General features: G+C 33.9%; 1 protein-coding gene across 2 annotated transcripts; it reads left to right on the forward strand.

Annotated features, from left to right (window-relative positions):
* On the forward strand, positions 8,378-10,448 carry LOC105155410 (polygalacturonase-like). 2 transcript variants are annotated; one of them, XM_020691413.1, is made up of 4 exons: positions 8,378-8,531; positions 8,957-9,271; positions 9,360-9,878; positions 9,967-10,448. In XM_020691413.1, exons 1-4 carry the CDS (start codon positions 8,406-8,408, stop codon positions 10,210-10,212), a joined length of 1,206 nt encoding a protein of 401 aa, XP_020547072.1. In that variant the 5' UTR covers positions 8,378-8,405; the 3' UTR covers positions 10,213-10,448. The 2 variants fall into 2 exon arrangements, with proteins under 2 accessions (XP_020547072.1, XP_011069588.1); XM_011071286.2 differs by lacking the exon at positions 8,378-8,531 and adding an exon at positions 8,712-8,858.

The raw sequence follows: 15,125 nt of genomic DNA on the forward strand, positions 1-15,125 counted from the left end.
CTTCTTGCAACGGAGGCTACTAGGAAGAATATATGCGACATGATGCATGCGGGGCAATTGGATACCCACATATGCCCTTGCTGTGAAAAACAAGAAATACTCATTCAAAAAGAAAATTCGAGTAACCCAAAAGAAAACTCGAACTAAAGCGAGAAAAGGGTGAAAGGAACTATTTTAGAAGATGATAAAGAAGTCAACAGTAAAAAAGGTAAAGGATACTAGCTGCAAGCACGTGACCGATAAGCCATAAAGACCCTAGCTGGAAAGTGGAAATCCAAAATAGCTACGAAACTCAGTGATGTGATCTAAAATAAGTTTAAAGTCCGGGACTGATGTCCGTGGGCTATTATATACAATGAGAACTTGGAATCAAATGGGGATCATAAAAAATTTTCTCCAACTTTTCAACAAGTTATATTTTGACTATTTAGCGTTGTTAGTGTTAGCAATTTAAGTTCATGGGGACTTTTCCCACGAATGTAGTCCTCTTGACTATGAGAGGCTAAACAGTGGTCTCCTATAGATGAAAAAAATATCTATATATATTTCAATTATTTGTTCAGTACATTCGAGGGTTCTGTTCAACTAATTAGTCCAAAATCATGTTAAGCCTCTATTTTGGAGTATCTTTATACCCTAAGGTATGAAACAAAATAGGATTGTGCTATTTGTTGTTGAAAAGGCCTAATGCTTGTGAACTATTTGTTGTGGTAGTGTGGATGGAGGAAGTCCATAAAATCGAGGACTTGAAATGTCTAGTGGCAAGATGGTAAAATGAGGTATGAAGTTATAGACGCTTAATTTTATTTTGCAAGTATGTTAGGACTAATTTTGAACATATGGGAGTTTTGTTCATCAGAACAACAAAATAATTTGGCCACAGGACTAACAGTATTAAAATTTTAGAAACTTTAGGACTAAAGTGTGGACCACATAAACCAGGGGAGTAAAAGCGAGATGGCCTTATTTAATGGGACCAAAAGTACAGTTAAACCTTAATTATACGAATTCATTTCACTTAATTAATCAAGCCCAATCAAATATAATTAATCCAACTAATTATTTTTAGGTCAATTTTAATTAATGAATTCAAATTAAGTTTATCTACTAATTAATTAATTAATTAGCCAATTAAATTACTTTTCCTCCTCCAAAATCAATTCTAAATTAATTCAATCACTTCCCAGTGATTTGTATGTTACTTTTTGGGTTCACTATCAATAGACTTGAGCTTGTGTATGACACAATTAATTAAAAATTTAATTCAATTATTATTTTTTATTAACCAATAATAAAAATAGTCTGCTATTATGGGTGACCATCTAGTTACAATCAATAGTACTAGAAATTAGGTAAATAGTGCCATGAGCATTTAGGCTCTAAGTTCCATATGGATACAATCCTATTTCCAATCATTTTTGGGCGGAATTAGACTTTAGTTTCTATTCTTTACTAGACCTCTATTTTTCATACTTGAGATGCATTTACTCTACTGATCGTCATAGAAATTCCCTACCCATTCAATCAATCGCTGTGGACATATACTTAAAGAGTCTAAACCATCTCAAAGCGCACAGAAAATCTCGTTGTCATAATACTAACAGGGGACCAATCCATTTTTGGAATCCACCCTTCCTCGCTACATACTCTGACTGCACCGCTCGCAAAATCCAAAATACAATCTTCGTATACAGACAACTGCCATGGTTCCTCAAGTATGAAGATTAATCCCGTACTACCGGAATTTAGAATTCCCATTATACAGACCAAGCCCTCAAGGGTTCCATATGAAAATTTCTATGAGTTAGTTTAGCCAGTCAACTTCTTTGCCAACTAACCCACTAAAACTGTATAGACGACCCACGTCTTCTGTCAATGAAACACGGGACTACAATACTTAGTGCAAGACTCCATAGGACTCTCAATGCCCCATCTCGAGGTTCTCAACTTAGAATTTTTTAGACCAACACTTAGAATTTTACTTCATAGCTACCAACCAATGCCTAACCCAACACCCCAAGTTTATTTTTTCGGTCTGTGGGCATTTGTTGTGACATTGAAGTATTGTTCAATGTAAGTAATAAGCACAACAAACACTAATACCTTATGAGCACTTACTATATTCATCATGACAATATTATTTAGATAAATATTGACAAATAGTTCCCCAAATAGCAAATGTAACTAGCTTTTTGGTCATATATTCTAACAATCTCCGACTTGACCACTAAGCAATTACGTATGTCACTCAGAACCTTCTTAGCATGAGCAATCTACGCTATTAGCTCGGTCTCGTGGGTCTACTACATTTTTTTTCTGAAGCTACACAAACCAACCATGTGTCACCTCTTTCTACCATCGCTAGCTGCAAATAATGGTTGTCTAAAAAAACTTTCATGGATCCTGTGATGAGATCTCTGGCCCAAAAGCTTTTTCCTCCTTATCGTCTGGTTCCAAGACAACTACAGTACCAATCATGCTAGGCACCACTTTTATTTAATGGATGAGGTTTCTAATCCAAACCACTTTCCATAAACAACTTTCAAAGTCGCCATACATTCGAATTCTAAGATGAAAACTTCATGGTTTCTTGCTTGCAGTCTTTCCAAGATACCACATACTAAGCACTACTCATTATTCACATAAATTTAGAAGCTAGTACCACTTTAGTATTTCAGAATCAACTCTAACAAATGATGCACCAAGAACACTTTTTTAATCAGATTCAGGTATTAAAGACTGCTCTCAACAACTTTCTTTTGCCTCCTTGGTGTACTCTCGATATCCGTTGTCTTATTTCAAAGCATGTAAAACAATAGGTTCAATACACCAAAATACAACCAAACTCTTACTAACCTTTGAGCTCGTTTTTATTGTGTCATACCCCTTATGACCTCGACCAAATGAATATCCCATTTACATGAAGTCCTAAACCTAGTTGGAACTCCATGTTGAATCATATGACTCCAAACCTTTGATTCTAATCAATGTCCCATAATTCTTCTCCTTATATCCTATTGGATTGTAATCCAAATGATCGGTTAGACTCAATAATCTATAACTCTCAAGTACCTAGAGTATTTAGCTCACCCCTCAGAGGATTGGAATATAGTCAGTAGGACAGCACCAAATGATGAACAATGATGCTTACAACAAGTTGCTACAAGCCATACTCCCACTAGGTCCTTGACATGTGTAGGACTATCATACAAACTCAAGTTGCATTAAACCATATTCAAGAACTCCTACTAAATACGCTACCTCAACCTGAGCGAAGAGATTAATTTTGCAACCAATTTGGTTCGCCACTCCAAATCTAACTCCTTGAACTGCCCAAATCTCCTTAGACTTGTGAACTCTACATTGGTCATGTGCAGTAACGTACAAATGTCTTGTTGGATTCAATCCAACAGATTATTAGCCAGTCTACTTTGTTCGAAAAAGAGTTTTACTTTCTTTCTCCTTCTCAGAAAGGTTTTGCACTGGAAATAGACCCAAATTGTCTATTTTTAGACTCTTTGAATCTACTAATCTTCCTTATCCTTATCTAGAGGAAATTGACATACCGAAACTATAAGTTTTATTTTATGTATCAACCCAGCAGACAAGAATCTCCATTCTATGTTAAATAAATACCTTTACTGATAAAGTATACTTTGATCATGCTAGGTTACATAAACACTATCCTAACATGATCAGTGCTAAGCTTAACTAGTCCTCGTCTTTGCAGCAATAGCCCTAGGACCATCTGTTTTGGCTTTTAACTCCTCACCACCACCTGCAAACCTTTCGCAGATTATCAATAATTGGTTCCCAGTACTAAGGAGTAAAACATTAATTATGTTTACACTCAATTAAAATGTAACTTCATTGGAGAGGAGTTTATGACACTCGCTCCTCCAATTTTCCTTTTCTCGGTAGAAGATGCAAACATCATTTAGTATCCTTGACTGCTAAACCCTCTTTCCTTTTCCTTTACCTGCGCTTTGTGGTGTAACAAGAACAACACTCGAAGTGCTAATAGTGGTTAGCAATGTCTCAACCTTCTTTCTCTTTCGATGTCCAACAACCTTGCTTTTCGCATCGGAGGCCAAAGTCTCTCCCATTAGTACCGGGGACACAGATTTTTCAATCATTACCTCCTACTGGACCAATATATTACTCATGAAGATTTTTGTCAAGGCCATTCATACTGTAGTTGAAAATAAATGGGTCAAATAAGGGTTAAAAAGACAGAAGGATCACGTTAATGTACATCTCTTCCTTTTTTCAAGATTAACCTGGAGATCTTTGAGCTTTTCCACAGAGATAGCATCATCACTCCATGCTCTTGTACACATGACCCTTTTGCCATTCTAGAGTTGAATAATGCATTCATCGCAGCATGTCTAATATGTCTATCTGGTACCGGATAAGTATCTTTCATACAAAGCATTATCGATCTCCTATTAGGAAAGGAGAAGGGTGGCAACAGACGATTGTGATCATTAGCTATTAGGAAAAAGAAAGTAACAATGTGAGTAAAATAGTGAAAGTTATAATAATAGAAGTATTTTTTTTTAAATTTGTCATGTATATTTTGATATTTTTATATATTAATGATAATACGAATAAACCTTGACTACTGGATTAGAATGAGCAAGGGCATTGCAAATATTTCATATTAAAACTCTTGAGAAGTCCATGAATGGATGTTAAAGCTTATAGACCTACAGTTGTGTCCAATGTATTTGTGTATGTAGAGGTAGAAACGGTGATGTTTATTAAGGAGGAATAGAAAATCAATGATGTCTTAGCCTAATTGTTAAGGTTGAGGTAGCACAAACAAATTTGAGATCATGGGTTCCAATGTTGGAATAAGTACCAGAAAGCTAATCAGATTGGTTGTTTTCAAAAGTATTCAACAACCTTTCTAAAGTTATATTATCTTGATGAATATGGTAAGTATTCATCCTTAGTACATGTGTCTGTTGTGTTTACCATTTACATTAAACATCGCTATAACATCACAATAGATGCCCATAGACCAATTAGATAACCTGTATAGTTGAGTTGAACATTGGATGACGGCAATGAGATCAAGTTCTAAAGTTTGGTTTGAAATGTTTTAAGTTGACGACCTCAAGATTATAGAGATTTGCATTGAATATTGCACTTAGTAAATGAATGTCATATTTCATCTGAGCCAGATGTTGGACGTATATGCATATTTAATGAGTTAGTTGACAAGGTAATTAGCTGACTGAACTGACATGTGGGAATCATCATATAAAAGTCTTTGATGTTTGATTGGTATGACTGGAATACCCAATTACAATAGTACCAGAGTTGTACTCAGACTTGAGGAACCATTAAAGTCATGTACACATGATGGCTGCATTTTGGATCTGGCAAGAGGTAATTGTATCACAAACATGATCATTATAAACCTTGTCCATTGCAAACAGAATGTAAAGTGATGACAATGAATTTCAAGAAGAGGATTCATCCCATGTCAGTATGTGATAGCAGTATCTCCTATCCACCTGGAGCCGCATCCACACCTTCTGAATCAATGGCCATAGTGGTTGGTCGACTAGAAACTAATTTTTTATGTCAAACAATAGAGCAAAATGGGGTCTCAAGTATTAAAGCATTGCTGTCTAGTCCAGGACAAGAACCGATACCCAATTACATAACCTAGACAAAGACAAAGAGATGGTGGATGAAAGGACCTTACTCGTATAGAATTTGAGAGCCTAAATATTCACATAGATATTCACCAAATCTCTAGTATCATGGACCATTGTTAGACGGCCACCCATGTAGCTGGCTCTCTTCATTAAATGATTGATTAAGAATGATTAATTAAATTGGATTTGATTAATCAATTGTGTTGGACATAAGCCTAAGTTTGGCTTAAAGTGAACCTAAAGAGTCATACACAAATTACCAAGGAGAAAATTGAATTAATTTGGAATTAATTTCGAAAGATGTAAATAATTGAATTATTTATATATGTGATGATCCATTGGATGGATGACCCAAGATTATTGAATTAAATTTATTGGGCTACTCTTCATTAATACATCAGATTTATTAATTAGAGATATTTGAACTTATGTCTTTAATTGGATTAAATAATAATATGCCTAATTTAGTTTGCAGTTTATTAAAATAGATTTAATTAAATTTATTGAAACCTTTGTATTTATTTCAATTTATTTAAAAATAAAACTCGATCAACTAAATTAGGACCCATTAGCTAAGGGCTGACTTCTAACTAAGGAATGGAGGAGTTGCTTGAAAAATTGAGATGACCGAGTTGCACTTTCAAAACATGCAACTCGGCCAAATATGGTGCCCCCTCCTAGATTTATAGCATTTAGAAGGGACCTTGACTTGTGGCATTGAGTCGAATATATATACACATTTCTACTCTCTCATATAAGCAATATATGAAGATATTCATATACACCATATCTCACACAACTCAACCTACAACAAACCAATTCGTCCTGTCTTCCTCTCTCCCCACTTGTTCTCCTACTGTATTTGATACAGTATCAAGCGTAGAGTTATAGAGAATCTTGATAGATACAAAATTAAAAGTATCGTAGTTATTGTTATTGTCTGAATATTAATTTATGTATTATCAAAACTTTTATATAAACATATGAAGAATTGTAGTGTATAATTATTGTTATTTTTGTTATTGTTCTTATTATTATTTTTGTCGCGGTCGAATGAGATCTATATGGTCTATATACGTATAAGACCAAACTTGATTCCCAAACTGCAATCATTTTTTTACTAGTCCAAGACCAACCCAATCCACCCTTGACCCGCTAATTGAGGTGCGGATTGGATTGGCACAATTGGTCGGCGCGTTCAGCAATTTTGTTGAACAACCCTACCTACAATTAGTTCAAGATCATGATTGCAAGCCACCAGACACATAGGTGTTTATCTTACTTTATGTGTGTAGATTGTGATTAATTATTTCATAATTTTTAGTTATATTGATGTAAATATAATAATTGAACCAATATATTACTCAGTTGCTTAATTTAGTGAAATATTAATGTAATCATGTACCACTTATATCTAAATAAATATAATTCAGTACATAATTATTAAAAGAATCTAATTAATGGTCTTATATTGTAAATTAGACTAGGGGTGTAAATGAGTGTAGCTCGAATGAATTTGCTCGATTGACAAGCACAAATTATTTTGCATCTAACAAAAATATGTTCCTAATTTTCTTCAACTACCATATAATGTAAAGAATAAGTAACAAATATAACCTAAAAATATATAACTATAATAGTAATTGTTTATAAAATACAAATCATATATTTACATTAAATTAATCTAATATTAGGAATATACAACTTCACATTATTTTCTAATATGTCTACTACTAGTTTAGTGGTAACATAATTAGTAAATATATAGAGAGTTTACATAAAATTATCCAAGTGCGTACACATAATCTTGGTACAAATAAATACTCCAAAATAAATATATAAAATATCAATTGATATGAAAATATAACAACAAATTCAAACGTATAATATATATATTAGATAGTAAGTTAGACAAAAATACATAAAATACTAAATTACTGATTATGCTTATTTTTATATTGATATTGAATACCAAACTTTTATGATGATCTAAAGTTAAAATATGAGATCGGCTTGAATATAATTCTAATATATTATAAATATTTGTATATTAACCTAATATACTATTATAGTGTAGTTAAATATATAATAGTATTTAAAAATTATAAAAAAAAAAGTAAAAAAAGACTCACGAGCCGGCTCTTAAAATTTCGAATAAAAGTACATTGGCATGAGCTCGGCGAATCAAGATGCAGGCGGCTCGAGCTTGAAATGTTCGAGCTCTAGTTGAGCTTTATACGAGCCAGTTCGCCAAGCTTGGGAGCAGGTGTGGCTCATTTTCCACCCCATAAATTAGATATATAGAACTAGATTCATATCTATTTTGCATATTAGGCAAAACTTAGGCACCAAAAAAAATATATAAATAAAGATACATTTCATGTTACCAAAACTTTTATAATTAAAAAAATAAATTAGATACTAATTAATAATAATAATAATAATAAATTTCTATAATATATATATATATATATATATATATATATATAAAAGTAAAAATTTAGGCAATGCAAAAACTTTATTCATAGAATTGTTAACTACATGTGTTCAAAGATGGTGCTTTGTAGGTACGACAAACTTGTTCAAAATAAAGTAATCACTATTCCTGAAAAATAGTCATGATCAGTAACCTATGGCTCTGAATGGTCTACTATTACTATAAATTCATAATTGATGTATGCAAAGAACTCGAATTATTAACTACATCAACATCAATAAAAATTTTAGAAGGCAATGGCAATAAACTTCATTACAATTCTCTTCTTTTTGCCTTTGTTGGCAATAAATGTTAACGCTCAGGGGCCCATGACATATGATATCACAAAGTATGGTGCAAAATCTGGTGGAGATATCAGTCAGGTTTAACCAATATCATCTACCTCATTTATGTGTTCAGTTGATTCCGCTTTTTTTTATGTAAACATATTTGTTGAAAAAAACATGCATTTGCTGTTAATGATTGGCACTCAATAGTGTACTATTACTATAAATTCATAGTTAATGTATGCGAAGAACTTACATTATTAAGTACATCAACATCAATAAAATATTAAGAAGGCAATGGCAATAAACTTCATTACAATTCTCTTATTTTTGCCTTTGTTGGCAATAAATGTTAACGCTCAGGGGCCCATGACATATGATATCACAAAGTATGGTGCAAAATCTGGTGGAGATATCAGTCAGGTTTAACCAATATTATCTACCTCATTTATGTGTTCAGTTGATTTCGCTTGTTTTTATGTAAATATATTTGTTGAAAAAAACACGCATTTGCATGTTAGGCTCTAATGGACGCTTGGAAGGAGGCATGCAATTCAACTTCCCCAAGCACAATAGTGATACCACGAGGAACCTGGTCTCTTAGTCAAGTGAAATTATTAGGCCCCAATAAGGCTCCTCTCGAGCTTCAAGTCCAAGGAATCTTGCAAGCCAATCCTAATCCCGGTCAATTGCCTAATAAAGAAGGTGAATGGATTACTATCAATTATGTCAATTATTTCACCCTATCAGGTGGTGGAGTATTTGATGGTCAAGGACAACAAGCCTGGAAGCAAAACGATTGCCACAAAAATAGAAATTGTGCCAAGCTTCCCATGGTAAGACCTACCTCCTTATATATCCTCAATTATTTCAAGTAGAATAGGTGTACAAATTAACAACCCATAATCACATGCATTTGTGCAGAATCTTAGCTTCAATTTCGTCAACAACTCCATAATTCGTGATGTGACCACGAAAGATAGCAAGAATTTCCACGTGAATTGTATAGGGAGCCATAATGTGACGTTCCTCCGATTCACAGTTTCAGCGCCAGGAGATAGCCCAAACACTGATGGTATCCATCTGGGTCGTGACACGATGATCAATATCAAAGATTCCATCATAAAAACAGGAGATGATTGTGTCTCAATTGGAGACGAGTCCAAAGAAATTCACATCCAAAATGTAACTTGTGGTCCAGGACACGGTATTAGCGTTGGAAGTCTTGGTGGTTATGCAGAAGAAAAGGATGTGCAGGGGATATTTGTGACAAACTGCACCTTCATTGGCACACAAAATGGCGTCAGGGTGAAGACATGGCCCTCTGCCCCAGCACAGTTGACTGTTAGTGATTTGCATTTTGAAGATTTAATCATGGATAATGTTAGCAGTCCCATTATCATTGATCAAGAATATTGTCCACACAATCTTTGCAAAAAAGATGTAAGTTTCTCAATTTGTGATCCAAGTTTGATAACAATTTAGGCTCTTAGTATACTGATTAATATTTTATTTGTTGATTATTTTACAGAGACCATCGTCTATCAAGATTAGCAACGTCAGCATTAAGAATGTACGGGGCACGACAAATAGTGCAGAGGCGGTGACGCTTATTTGTAGTGGTCTTAAGCCATGCGAGAATGTAGAGGTGGGTGACATTGATCTTACATATAATGGAAATCAAGGTCCTATCACCACCAAATGCATGAATGTCAAACCCAAATTTGTCGGCAAGCAGAATCCACCAGTGTGTGCCACTACTGCCAAGTCTGCTTAATTAGTTTCTTGCACATCAATTTCATATACTTTTTAGTTGGGATTGAAATTTTGGTTTTAATTAGCCTTTTAAAGATTAACTAGGATTCGTTGGAGCTTAGGCCTAAGAGATGTGACCCTCATTTTTTTTGGCCTTGGCATGATCAAGGACATAAAAGTGAAAGTTGAACAGTTCTTTAAGCTGTGAGTTACGTAGATGCATCTTTTCTATTAAGTAAATTATTGATGCACAATAAATATATGTGTGACAAACTCAAAGTAATATTAAATTTTTTGATGATTAAAATATTAGGCACCAACTTAAACAGTATAATTATGGTGATCAAATTGTGAGTTTCAGTTATTCAAATAGTTTATTCTAATTGCATTATTAATAAAGCAATTATCCATAATTGGTAATCATGAAATTATACTAATGTACCCACTATATTTTCAGAATACTCATATGGCAACATCAACTAGTAACCTTTTTTTTTTTAAAAAAAAAAGTATAGTGTCTATCTGTACTATAAATAAAGTGGAAGCTCTCTTTTGGTGTCTCACTTAATCTGTACTATAAATTAAGGGGAAAGCGTCTCTTTAGTATCTTCCTTATTTTGGTTTTTTCTTTTTGCTTTTTCTTTTCTTTTGAACAACCTAACTTCCACGTATCCCCAATTATATACAAGTGGTAAAAATAATTTTTTTAAATAGCTAGTTATTTTAGGTAATTTTTTCTCTTTTTCCTACTCTAAATATGCTCATTCAAAATTATTTATTTTTTATCGTAATTATTTTTCCTAAAATAATATTTTTTTATTAAATGATATTTAATTATTATATTTTTTATCATGCATCGAATGTGCCTTATACATACAAAATAAGGATAAGACAGTACAATGACTTCATCAAAAGAAGGCACACACAAAAAAAAAAAGATCTGCATAGGTGTTCTATGATCTGTTGCCGTTAGGACAAAAATATTGGCTGCTCGATTGGCTTTCGTGTCATTAGAAGTGCCAATAATCGCAAAGCAAAGATATTAGAACCTCAGAAGTTGTCTTTTCTACATAAAAGAAAGAGCAGAAGTTTAGAGTTTGTTTCAATTATCAGCTTCTTAATATTTTGAGATTTGCCACCACAAGGCCATTCCGTAGAGCGCAACATTCAGCAATATTATTTGTGTTCATGCTTATGACTGCTGAAAATGCAATAACAAACCCAGAGCTGGAATCGAGAATGATTCCAACACAACCCGAAGGTCCTGAATTTCCAAAGGAAATCCTATCAATATGAAAGGTAGTTGATCGATCTGGTGGAAGCGCAAAACATAAAAGAAACAAAAGATGTTAAAGGGGTGTATCTTTGAATGTTCTTGGGCTATCGGTGTATCAACCTAGAAATAAGAAAGTAAAAGATCCAAGTTATAGGCTATGGAGAAAACGAAAAGCAATATTTAAACGATAAACATTACTCTGGTCATTTTCTTTAATTAAGTACATGCATTGAACTCCTTTCCAACGTGCGTCCACGTAAGATTCCAACATAGGAGCCCTCTAATATTGCCCACACCACCACCAAGAGTATGAAATTTGTCCTCGTGCTAGCAAGAAATAAATCTAGAAAGAGAGATCGAAAAACTACACTATTGCTGAGTATATTTCTCCGATCTATCTAATTCTTGACTTGGTTGTAAATGAAGAAGAACATGAGAGATAGGAGACAATGATGAACAAAAATCAGCCCCTTAGGCGAGCAAGAATTCGGCTAACTAGTATCAAATAGGGTTATGGAAAAAGTTCGTATTAAGTTGGGAGTAAAAGGAAGGATTACCTACTCAAGTAGGTCACTTCGTTATCTCTACCCACTTCCTATGACTCCTCCAATATTCCTCATGGCCAAAATGATCAGCCCTAATCAAACCCTTGCAACCGTTTTTACTCTCCATATAAGGTAGGTTGACCTAGACAACATCAACATGGGCTGCGCTTGGTGCATTTGGATGGACTAGATTAATTTGTCCAAAAAATTAAATTGAGCCCAATAACAAATTTTGCAAGACTTTTTATTCAATCTAATTAAATAAAATGCCCGATTAAAAGAGCTCAAAATGCACTTTATTAATTAAATGAGAAAAGGGAGATTTAGTCCCCTAGGTTTGGGGTAGTTCTCACTCTTGGTTCTTTACTTTTTAGACCAACAAATTTTGACCCGCAACTTTTGTAAAAATTACATATTTAGCCCGATTTCATTTCTATTTTCATCCTAACTCCATGCTAATTCCAAATGGTATCAGAGTTTAGGCTTATTGAAGAAATACTTATTTATATTACATATTGATATATTGACTACTACGGATGAAACTTTCAAAGTATAGAATCGAACAAAGGTTCAAGTCACAATGACAATAGGGAATATTTTCAAATTTTGAAATATATAGAAGGAATTTTCTTATGAAAATTCTTAAAAAGAGTTGACAATAGTTCGATGATAGAATGCCATTTATCACACGATTACATGCTTAATTCAAGTATTTTAGAACTAGTTCATAGCAATGATAATTGAATTATGCATCTTTTGTGTGAATGATTGATATCAACCCCTTTTGAAGGAAAGAGAGCCAAAAAGCCTCAAATGGAGCTGAAAATTATCAAGGAAAGTTAGGACATAAATAGACTTCAATATTTGTTAGGGCGTGATCACGCCCTATTCTATCTACAAGGTTGTTTGATGGGAGAAACCAATTTAGAAAGTTTCAAGAGAATATTTGTTTGTTAGTTGCTGGAAAAAACTCAAAGGGACAAAAAAAAGAAAAAGAAGGCCCCAATTGCTGCAGATAAAAAGGGGAGGAAGGGAGAAAGAGGCCATTCATCATTTTGGAGCTTGGGAGTAAGGAATCAAAGGACGTCGGCCTTGTCGATCAATTTTTCTATATTTTTAGCTTATGTTTTCGTTTTGGATTTTTAATTTTGCTACGAACATGTTGTGTAGCTAAACCTATTTTCTAATTCAAAGGAAAAGTTGAACCTAATCACTATGTTTTGAGATCTTGATTTGTATCTAATTTCGCCAAGTAATACTTGTCTTGATTTACATCTTATAAAATATTAGAATTGATAGATCTGACAATTTGATCTTAATTATTCTATGGCTATCCATGAATTAGTGATCCGTAATTGTCATGAATGAGTGGTATGAGTGGTATGAATAGCAAGAAAATTTATTGTCTGCTTCACATGATGTATTTATAGGGACAAGAAAACTAGGTTAGACGATTACAACTATGTCAATTGTTTGGTCTAGCTTCAACTGTTTTCACTAATGCAAATGCTATTATTGAATTGAAATGGAATACTATCGTGCCCAGTTATGAGATAATAAGTTTTGAGTTAGATGCTTGAATCAAATCAATTACAATATGAAAAAGGAATTTATTATGGCTATCCTAATAGATTTCGAGGTTGAATGCTTGATTGTGAAATTAATCTTGTGAGATCAATGATCAATATAATGATTGGGTGAAACACTTCCTTGGGTCGGAATCCTTCCTATGAATTTCTTCCCAATAATTTACTTTTGCGTTTTATTATACTTCTATTAATTATTACTTAATCATTATTCAAATTCTCCCATTTGGTTACCGCAACTTGACTAAGAAATTAAGTCGTAGTTCCCTAGGGATCCGACTTGGTCCGACTGCTGCTATAGTTATAAAATCAGTAATTAATTTTGATTGTCTTGACAATCGGTCATCCGAAAAGGATTGACTCAAGTCTTCTAGACCAAAAGGGAAAAGCGATGGAGCTTCCGAAGTCAAAGATCCAAGAGGATCTAATCCTTGACGGCATGAAATCCATAAAATAATGGAGGTATAAAGGGTAGATTTCCATGTTTATAGAAGTTAACATAATCCTTTACCCAACTTGGGATTGTGGATTTGGTCAATGTCCAAACTAATGAAATCATTCTAGTAGTACAATCGTCCGGGGAAAATACAGGTTCAAATGATCCTCTACTACATCATCCAATGAGAGAATTTACAGATTTCTATACCAACGCCACCCTGATGTTTGTGGGAGACGTATGGATTTCCACACCAACGGCCACCCCGACATTTGTGGGAATCGGATTAAGAGACAATCCAAGATGGAATTCCATAAGAGTGCCAAAAAATATACCTTAGGCAAGGACAATGCTCCAGCCCTTACATCTTTATGATATTATACTCAACATTGATGTTATTGACTTCTGAAACATCAAGAAGCTGATTGACGAATGGTAACTATGAATACAGCAGCGACTACGTTCAAACTCAACAAGGAAAACTTCATACGACTATCGGACTTAAGATTAGAGGGTCTTTAAAGATCATATGGCATAGTACCCCCTGAAAACACCAAAGCAAGTATACGAGTTGGAGAGTCCAAAAGTGAAATTGCTGAAAGACTAGGAGGCTCATCAAGGTACATTTTATACTTTGAAGGAAACAAAGCTGAAAAGGCTAAAGAGTACTCACAATCTCTTTTTTGCCTCAAACTAAGGAATATTTGTGAAATAGATGAATATATATCTACTGGTTTCGCAAGTATTTCTTCTATAGTGTAGTACCAATAGAAGTAGCTTCCCCTATGTTCTTTACAAAGATCTGTAGTCCATGGTGGGAATGTTGATCCAATCATACAAAGCACCCAAAGGACAGTTGGATTCATTATCAAGGAGAATGTCTTTCCTCAAAGACGAACTAAAGGATTGGTGTTATCAAACATTCATCCAAAAGAACATGAAGAGACTGAAAGGTAGATCAAAAGAACCTTTCTCTATTCCGATAATAATGATTTTCCAATAATTATAGGAGAATCGAGCGAGCCAAGAAAGAGGAAGAATCAGAATAGTGACTCCTACCCCAGGAGTGTCCAAATCAAAGGCCAAACCATA

Source organism: Sesamum indicum, linkage group LG2, assembly GCF_000512975.1.
Source record: "Sesamum indicum cultivar Zhongzhi No. 13 linkage group LG2, S_indicum_v1.0, whole genome shotgun sequence".
NCBI classification, from domain to species: Eukaryota; Viridiplantae; Streptophyta; class Magnoliopsida; order Lamiales; family Pedaliaceae; genus Sesamum; species Sesamum indicum.

What these genes read in the sequence shown, in the direction of transcription:
- LOC105155410 (XM_020691413.1), top strand. Translation starts at nt 8,406, where the DNA reads ATGGCAATAAACTTCATTACAATTCTCTTCTTTTTGCCTTTGTTGGCA. An exon ending in CTGGTGGAGATATCAGTCAG is followed by an intron (nt 8,532 to 8,956) that starts GTTTAACCAATA and finishes TTTGCATGTTAG; the next exon opens with GCTCTAATGGACGCTTGGAA. An exon ending in ACAATCTTTGCAAAAAAGAT is followed by an intron (nt 9,879 to 9,966) that starts GTAAGTTTCTCA and finishes ATTATTTTACAG; the next exon opens with AGACCATCGTCTATCAAGAT.